General features: G+C 39.5%; 1 protein-coding gene across 1 annotated transcript in view; it reads right to left on the reverse strand.

Annotated features, from left to right (window-relative positions):
* Positions 1-3478: 3478 nt before the first annotated feature.
* nfxl1 (nuclear transcription factor, X-box binding-like 1) overlaps positions 3479-10000 on the reverse strand; it is a 19952-nt gene continuing 13430 nt past the window's right edge. The window contains 11 exon segments of the mRNA XM_043232627.1: positions 3479-3975; positions 4210-4263; positions 4780-4866; positions 4991-5095; positions 5172-5241; positions 5318-5484; positions 5570-5707; positions 6161-6182; positions 6713-6804; positions 9048-9207; positions 9280-9400. Coding sequence (XP_043088562.1) covers positions 3781-3975; positions 4210-4263; positions 4780-4866; positions 4991-5095; positions 5172-5241; positions 5318-5484; positions 5570-5707; positions 6161-6182; positions 6713-6804; positions 9048-9207; positions 9280-9400 — 1211 coding nt within the window. The 3' untranslated portion in view covers positions 3479-3780.

Raw genomic sequence — 10000 nt, forward strand, 5'->3', positions numbered from 1 at the left:
AAACCATGCTAAGGCGCTTCCTCTAATGCCAACATAGTTTTCTAGTCTCTTCAAGAGAATGTTGTGATGGATAGTATCGAATGCTGCGCTAAGATCTAATAGCACTAATAACGAGATAAAACCACGATCAGATGATAGAAGCAGGTCATTAGTAACTCTAATGAGAGCAGTCTCAGTACTATGGTACGGTCTAAAACCTGATTGGAAATCCTCACAGACACCATTTTTTCAAAGGGAGATTTAAGGTCGGTCCATAATTTACTAATTCTTTTAGGTCAAGTTGCGTTTTTTTTAAATACGCTTAAAAACAGCCAGTTTGAAGGTTTTGAGGACTAACAAACAACATCCTAACAACAATGACAAATTTATAATAGTCAGAAGAGGATCTATTACTTCTGAAAATACATCTTTTAGTAGTTTAGATTTAATTGCAGGGATCTACAGTGCACTGATGTCATACTGTATCTTACGGCTTTTATCTCTGATAGTAACGATCTTGGAAGTAAAGTAGTTCATTACTGTTGGGAAATGTCAACAGCTGCTGATGTTTTATTTTTTGTTAATTTAGACAATGAATAAATACCTGGGGTTAGAAAACAAATAGAAAACAAAATACTTACATATACTGTATACAGTTAATTCCATATGTATTTAGACACAGGCTTATTATTTATTCTGCTGACCAAAACATATTCAAGTTATATAATGAATAAGGGTTTAAAGTGCACACTCTTTCATTTGAGTGTATTCTCATCCCAATTTGAAGAAAGGTTAAGGAATTACAGGTCTTTAATATGTGGCTCCCATCTTTTTCAAGGGACTATAAGTAATTGGACAGCTAACTCGGCAGACTTCTTTTGTTATTTCTACATCAGTCAAACAGGTAAAAGGTCTGAAGTTGATTCTAAAGGGTGTCTTGTTTGGTTCTAACTGAAATGAATTCAAGTTTGCTGGCCCCTGTGGTGCGGACCTTTTGGGCAGTTTTGAATACAGCAATCACTTTGGTGTTGACCAAACAACTGTACTGAGACCCAGCTGAAGATGTGGTCTCTGTCCACTTCCAAACTAATTCTGGTATGGTTTAATGGATGAACCATAAATAGATGACGTTAAGCACATGTGGTTTTGTTTACAACTTCTGTTTACTTGCAAAAGAGCAGTGTGAAAGTGAACTGCATCAAACAAAAAAAACATTGTATTTGCTCTGGACAAAAGCAAGTGAACTAGCGGACTCTCCTGGTGTGAATACACCCAAAGTGTGCATTCCATTTGCATTTAAAAGTTGTTGCTGTGAACCACATCATGAGGTCAAAGGAAAGCAACAGACCTAGAGGACCATAATGTGAAAAAAGCTTACTCAAAGTACTGAGAAGCTAAACCATTTAGGGCTTTATAAGCAATTTGCAAGATTTTAAAATCAATGTTTAATAAGGATCCAGTGCAGCACTGATAGAACTGGGCTAATATGATCATATTTCCTGGTTCTTGTAAGAACTGAAATAGTCTAAGAAGTGCTTTTCAATAAGGAATCATTATTTCTCTCTTAGAACAATCATCTGGACGCTAACCAGTCAGGTTTCAGTCATGGACATTCAACAGAAATTGATCTACTCTTAATCACTGAAACCTTGCGGACTGCAAAAGCCGATTCCAAAGCATCAGTTCTCATTCTGCTGGATCTGCTGTTTTTGAAGCTGTCAATCATCAGATCTCTTTCACTCTTTCTTCACTGGGCATCATGGGTATTCCACTTTGCTGCTTTGAATCCTGTCTCACTGGTAGGTCTTTCTGGACTGGGGAGGAGAGGTATCCAAACACATTAACTGGTCACTGGGGTTCCTCAAGGATCGGTTCTTGGACCGCTCCTCTTCTCCACATACATTACTGAAACCCATCACACATGCATATATGGCTTCTCTTACCACTGCTACGCTGATGATACACAGCTCTCTTTTCAACCAGATCAAGTCAAATCAATTGAAATCATCATTAATTACATAGTATTTATTACAATGCATTGATCTTCATTTATTACAATGGTCTTCGGTGGGGTTCAGATGATGAACCAAATGATCCAGTGTTAGCTGCACAGATCTCAGGCTGGCTGGCAGACATCTTGGCATGAATAAAAAGAACATCATCTACAGCTTAATCTGGCAAAGATTAAGCTTCTTGTTTTCCCTGCTAATCCAACCATACAGCAAAATTTCAAAATAAAGCAAGGTTCTTTTACACAACGTTGGGTCTGAAATCTTGGTGTAATCTTTGATGACCAGATGCAATCTTGAGGTTTGCATCACGCAACATCAGGAAAGTGTGTTCAGCACATTTACAGAGGACTGATTCCTGAATCTATGCTGACTGTGAACAGAGACTAGAAAGAGACTGATTCTGACTCTACAAGAACAGTCTGGAGCTTCTGACTCACAACCTTTAAGTTACGTTACGTTTTTTATTAAAAGAAACTGGGGTCTGTACCAGGTTTAGATGACTAGCCAGGTACAGACTCTGGGTTTAAGGTATCATGAAATTAATTTGGATTTTAGCAGTATTCATTGCCATAGTAACTTACATTTCATAGCTAACTTGCTTCAGGGCAGGTTATGTTCTGGTTTAGAGAGCTCAAACTGAATGTTGACCAATCAGCTTCAGGCAAAGTGTCACATCTCTGATGTAATAAAGCCACTCCCCCAGCTTCTCTTACTTACCTTAATCTTAAAACCAAGATAAAATCATCTGATTTTTAGAGGGTTTTTTTTTTTAATAAATATTTGATATTTATATACTTCTCAATCCATTATAAAAACCAGTTTAGCTTAATAATAATTATTATGCTTTTATTTTAAACATAGATAATATACAATATAAATAAGTTTTATACTCCATTAACTAAAGATTGAGTTGACAGAGAAAGTTGAAGATCAGCTTCATGGTACCAACAGACTGGTTTTGTCAACTCAAAAATAATCCTGTAACCCTGAATTTGTTTAGCCACTATCATGGTACAGGCCCCTGCTACTTACTATTCTAACAAGCAGTGAAGGGTAGTGCTTGTTGTTTCTCAGATCATGAATGCTGACATGGTACCAAGTCATTCTAATCAGTAATTATGTTTTCACTGGATGCAACAAATGCGTTTCATTGTTTTGGTGTCACTGCGCCGGGACGCAGCATCAAGTTATGGGAAGGGGAATTACATTTTTCTGCCACACACTTGAGGTATTTGGCCAATCACAGCGCACTGAATTGCTGGCCAATCAGCACTCACCTAACTTTTTTAAAACAATGACCTTTGTACAAATCGAACCGTTTTAGGAGGCGGGGCTTAGAGGACAAACAATAATGTTTTTTGTGTGTCAGATCTGGTTCAGTACGTTCATCTACTGTTACAGAACTACTTTGATGCAGTTTGCCACTTCTATTAGCACAGCAGAAAGTGCAACTCTTTTTACAATCAAGCACCTGGAGAACATCAGTGTGACATCACTGAAACAAAGTCTTTATTTTTAGCGTTTATATTGTTACATCTCCCAAATGTCACTCATGGAACCATTTTGTTTTAATAATGGAAATAAAATAACTTCACAGTTTTAATAAAAGTGAGGCAAAATCTATCACAAAATCACAGTTTCCATTGTGTGAACGCTGAAATGAAGATTAAATAATCCTATGTACGTTACTAATATTTTAATTATCTATGCAAGTCAATTTAATAGTGAAAAAAAGTTTGCAAAACTGAAAGAAAACACACTTGACATTCAGGAAGCTGCTGAGGTATGCTCACTCTCTGTCCACCTCCTGATTGGTCAGCTGCAGCAGACAGAACGCCACCACGGCCAACAGGACGCCGCAGATGGGCATCAGGAAGCTGAGTTTATATCTGTGCCACACTCCCTCCTCTGTCTCCACCTCTGTGACTTTCCTGTTCTTCTTCCTTCGTCCTTTCTGTCGTTTCTCAAACGCCTCGAGTTCAGCCTGAAACACACGCACAGACAAACACAAACACACACACACACACACACACACACACACACATCAGCAAAAAGCTCTCATAGCTGCAATGGACAATCATAGGAAGATCCTGATATCCACTAACCCACCCATAAGGAACTGAAAGCTAAAGCTCATCTGATTGAAGAACAGTGAGGAGCTCTTCAGAACACAGTCTCTTCTCAGATCTCAATCACATTCATGTGTTTCTCGACTCACCTGCTGTTTTCTCATTTCTCCCTCCAGTGCGGCTCTTTCCTCTGCTGCACAGGCCTGAAACACACACACACAAAACTAACTGTCCAGTAACTGTTTCTCCAAGTTTCCCACTGAGCTGATGGCTGTGTGTGTGCGTGAAGTGGAATCTGTGTCCATTAACCCTCAGCTGGGATGGAAAAGTGTGTGTGTGTTAGTGTGCTGTTTTATAGTTTCACACTCTCTCTGTTTGAGCCAAAAGAATCAATGACCCGGCAGTGGATTTTACGGCCCTTCTCCATGACAACAGTTCCTGTGTCTCTCTACACTTTCACCCGCAACGCAGCCTTAACTCTGGGTGTGTGTGTGTGTGTGTGTGTGTGTGTGTTACTTTAGGGGCAGCGGTGTGGACTAAATCTGACAAAACCTGATATCTTAAAAAATAAAAAATGATTATAAGAAAACAATGTTTTTTACTTGTAGTTAGAGTGTTATGTGAACAAGTGTGTGTGTGTACACGTGTAAGTGAGTGTGTTTAAGAGTGTATGCATGTATGTGCATTAATGAATGCTTAAGTGTGTATATGTGTGTTACCTCTGCATGTTTCTTCTGTAACTCTCGACACGTCTCATCACACACGATCAAGTCAGTCTCTGATCTCACACGAGAACAGGGGAATTCCTAAAAAAAAACACACACACACACACATCTGATCACAAACATTAGCTCTGCTGTGAATTGCGAGTGTTTAAGGAGTAAATGAAAGCTGCAGCATACAGTCACATGATCTTCCGTGTTTTTGTACCTTTCTTATCCTCTTGCAGGGGCACTTGAGCTTGACTCGCTGACCGCAGCTCTGATCACAGTCACCCGCATGACACAGCAGTTTACAGCGGTGCCCGCATCCCAGCTGCACACACACAACCAATCAGCACAGAGCAGACACATCCCAGCATGCACCACTCTTAAAACTAACCCTACAGTACCTGTTTGGGACACTGATTCTGACAGGAGCTCAGCAGCTGTTTGCCCTGATCATCCACAGACGTAAACTTCCTAAAACACACACACATACGTGACTGAGCGTCCAGGGAGTGAGATCTGTCCGGAGGGTAGCAGGAGAGTCACTCACACACACTCGATGTAGAGGTTGGAGATCCTGCAGTGACAGCGCAGACGGACCATCAGCCCACACGGAGGACAGGGACCGCGGTGACAGGCCAGAACACACGGGTGAGAGCAGCCCACGGGACGCGGCTTCAGACAGCCCTCCTCACACACCTCACACTCCACACCCGCCTGCAGAGAGAGACACACACACACAGAGCCAGTCACTGTGAGGACAGAGCTTGTGTCAAAGAGGTCAAAGGGTCATGTCACCTACCTTAGTTTTGTCTGAGTTTGGCACAGAGGTCACACGATGGCACTCAAAACTGCAGCTATGATTCCCGCATGCTAAAGTCCGTCCACACAAACGACCGCACAAGAACGGCCCACGAGTGTGACATGGAACCGGACTCACCTACAACACACACACCGTTCAAGTCAAAAATGACGAGGATATATATAAATAAGGTCAATAACATACTAGACTAATGGTGCTTTTACAACGGTTCAGCACGGCTCAGTTCGGCTTGTGTTTCCCTGCAGTTCAGTACTGCTTTAGAGTGGGCAGAACCATCAATCTATGTTGATTTAAATCTAGTGTCTGTGCGTGTCTCACAACATTCTCTGGCCAATCGGTGTTTAATAACGTTGTAGACGTCATGTTTTAGTAACGGTATGGTACACAAAAGGTAGCAGATTATTAGGCTGCTGTCTCTTTAAGAGCTGGTCCTGACACACATCTGATGTCTTGGTGAAAAGGAACTAACAAACACAAGTCATCACCTCCAGTAATCCAAACCACAGCTAATCAGCTGCAGTGCGAAATGTGTGTGTGTGTGTGTGTGTGTGTGTGTGTGTGTGTTGTTACCTCGTGTTCCCCCAGACAGGCTCTGTAGAGGAAAGCAATACACACAATGTTGTCATTTACAGCAGCAGGACACATAATGACATCATCTGTTGCAGTTGGACTTACTTTAAAAGACATACACACACTTACTCAAAACCATCTCACATACACTCACACACTTTTGGCTAAAACTGACTGAAGTGTGTTAGCCATATGTGCAGAAAATCCTTACAAGACCAACAAAACACTGCCAAAAACATGCTTCCCCAGCGTGCCTACAAATACACAGCAGCCACACCTGCAGCGCCCGTGTGTGTGTGTGTGTGCATGTTTTTGTGACATACGAGGACACGGGTATAACAAGGAGAAAGTGACTTTTCAGACTCATGTCCCCAATTTGGAAAATCTAAAAATGCATAGTTTCCTGTAAAGGGTAGGTTTAGGGCTAGAACAAAAACACAAACCGTCTGTACAGTATAGAAACATTATACCTCATAAAGCACAAATACCAACGTGTGTGTGTGTATGTCACTTTGTGAGTATGTCTGTGTGTGTGTGTGTGTGTGTGCTTACGTTGGAATGGGCTCCATGCAGGGGGGACACGGTAGGGCCGTTCTCACAAACGCAGGAGTGGTGGGCTTCTCCCAGGGTCCAGCTGGAGTGGCCTGCAGTCACAAACTACAGCTAAAGTGAACTGAAACGCAATTAGGAATTGAGTTGAACATCTAAAGAACATCAATCAGAAAGCACTGAGCAACCATGGTTTGGTTAATGAACATTAATTAGATAAAGCAGCAGATAGTATGATATTCAAACGAGTATGATGAACAGGGAGTTGAATTAAAGGGGTCATGAACTTGAGCTTTTGACACCTCAGCTGAACACACACACACACACACACACTGTAACTATGATCATCTGAGGTGCTGATCAAGGACATGGCATTTGCAAAGGTAGACAAAAGTCCTGAATGAATCAGCCGTTCAAATGAATCAACTGAATGAATGATTCAGTGATAAATCAGTGACTCGTCAACACCAGCTGACAGCTTTAAAGCATTTCAGTCATAACACTTTCTGTGAAGCCTGTATTTTGAATACATTACATATAATGCATAATGCATTGTAAAAAAAACTTCATAATGTCTTATAACATCTCAAAACAAATGGTACATTATAATAAGTAAATATTTTAGTGATTATAACTTAAGAGTATGAATATAACAAACAATGATCTACCTCATTTGAAATGGACTAAATCATATCTTGACATTGTTTAAGATCTGCACAGCACCTTACAGCATCTTGTGAGTGTTACTGCTAGGCTAATATTAAGGCTAATGAGAGCTAGCTAATACTTTACAATGTTTATTATATAAACCTAAGAGAATTAGTCTTATGTAGAGGAGCTAGAATGTTTACATACTTGCAGAGTATCCTTTACTGTCTGTCTGTTGAGGAAGTGTTAGCATATATTAAGTGAGATACTACTAATATTCTACTGAAGGCTAGTTGACTTGTAGTTACTTATAAACACTCGTCTAAAGAGTAAGAGGTCAAACTGATTATAAAAATGAAAATGTTCAAGCAAATTCATTACACATTCATCTGATCTTATGGTTGTGTGAGATAAAATTAGTATTGTTATTATTATTATTACTTACAATTTGTAATTGTCCGCTTTAAGTAACATAATTAAAATGGCCAAATATGAGACTTATAATGCATTATAACTACAAGAAATATAATCCATTATGGATGAATTGTGTTGATTGTGTTATAAATGATCACTAAAAAGCTATAACCACAAATAAGTAAATATTACAGATTAAAACTGTTCTTTTAAATATTTACCAGATGATCCTATATATTATGATGTTATTTATAATGCATCACACATTCACTATAATGCCTTAAGAATACCCATAAAATGTATTCTACATACAGGCTTCATAGAAAGTTACCATGTCTTAAATGAATGTCTCTGTAAAGGTTTGTGTTCTTCTGGGCCACCTATCTGAGATGATATTGATTTCTTTTGATTAGTAACATTCTTCAATGTTTACCTGTTCTTATTCTATTATGTTTAATTAGACATTTTGGGGAAAGCTTATAAATATAGATGTGTGAATCTGACATCTGAAGTATTTTAATAAAGTTAGAAAAAAAGTACCATTACAAATACTTCAACATTAAAACTGAAGCAGTGAGTGTATTCTGTGACAAAGATTGCATCACACACTTTATCATATTTACCAATTTACCATATAAATCACATTCAAACTATCACATATTTATGAAAGGCTCTGACTCTCTCTCTCTCCTGAGTGTCGTTGTGGACAGCATAGAGGACAACAAAGAGCACAGGTACAACTAAAATACACCGCTTTCAGAACAAAACGTTTACGGCAAAAACTTTTCTGGATTCCATTTTTTTTCTGGACTTTATTGATTTTAATTAATTAATCAGCATTTGTAATATAGAATTATTTGAATGCATAAAAGCAAATTAAAATAGCCTTATGAAACTGCGTTGTTTCTGGTTATCAAATGAAGGCATAAATCATGAAAATGAATCCAATTAGATTTCGTGGCCAATAAATGGGATTTTGTAGTCAAATCAAAACATGGAAGAAATATTGTATCCTTTATTAATTTTTATCAGTAGTAGCGGTAATACTTAGACTCTACTGATTTATAGTAACATATTTCTGAACTTTTATTTTGCCTGCACATATACGACACTAGTTTTACTTAATCGAAACGGTAAAAATCTCAAGAAGCAGTTCTGTGTATTTATTCTCTCATTTAGTGAGACGTCCATATCAATAATTCATTAATGTTTACGTGAACTGTACATTCAGTTTTTCTCTATGGTGGACATCACATGTTTAGTTGAGAAGTCGTACCCGGTCAGTGGCTTTAACCAGCACCTGGTCGTGACACGGAGCCGGACACAGGTGGACACAGCCGGGTAAGAGCTGACTGCAGGGCTGCTTACAGACAGGACACGGGCCCGAGTGACACCGGTGCTTCTCCTGAGATGAGTGATGGCACGATGCCGGCTTCCTGCGGAGACAAGCACACTTCCTGTGACACCATTCCACACGACTGGACAGAAGTGAACCAGAGACGGCGTACCTGCAGAGCTCCTTACAGCGCGGCGGCCTGGTGCTCCTCTCTCGGCCGCAGGGAACAGAGATCTGAGTTGAGCCACAATCACAGCGCACATCCACCATCTCTGGACACGGATAACAGCTGCCTGAGACACACACACACACACACACACACACACACACACAGCTCAGATACAGCCCTGAGATCAGGCTTCAATCTGATTCACAAAACAACTGTTAATGGTGAACTAATCAGTGTTTCAGAGTGCACTTGTAGCCAATCAGCAGTAAGGGGGTGTGTCTTGTAATCATTAAGAGAAGAGCATACAAAGGACAGATATTAACAGATGGACTATAAATAAAGAGAGATGGCTTAAATAAAAAGAAGAAAATATCAGAGGAACAAAACGGGAAGAAGCGGCAAGGCCTGGAGTCAGACACAGAGGTTAGTGTTTCTTCTGGATAGACGAGGAACATCAGTGCATTTGGTCTTCGATGCAGCAGCTTCTCTGATAATCAAACAGCTTTAACCAAGATCCATTTATCATATGTACTGAACACTATTTTTTTTACTTTTGACTTATTACATTTCTGTACTTCTGTTCCGTTGTGTGCATCTACGTTCATGTGTGTAATTTTTCATGTTTTATTCTTGACTTTAAGCTAGTAGTTTTTCCTGTGGCACTTAAAGTTTTCAGTTATAAATGAAAAGCACACTTTTACTGATCCAAAAAATCATCTGATCT

The sequence above is a fragment of the Puntigrus tetrazona genome, unplaced genomic scaffold, assembly GCF_018831695.1.
Source record: "Puntigrus tetrazona isolate hp1 unplaced genomic scaffold, ASM1883169v1 S000000586, whole genome shotgun sequence".
In the NCBI taxonomy this organism is placed as follows: Eukaryota; Metazoa; Chordata; class Actinopteri; order Cypriniformes; family Cyprinidae; genus Puntigrus; species Puntigrus tetrazona.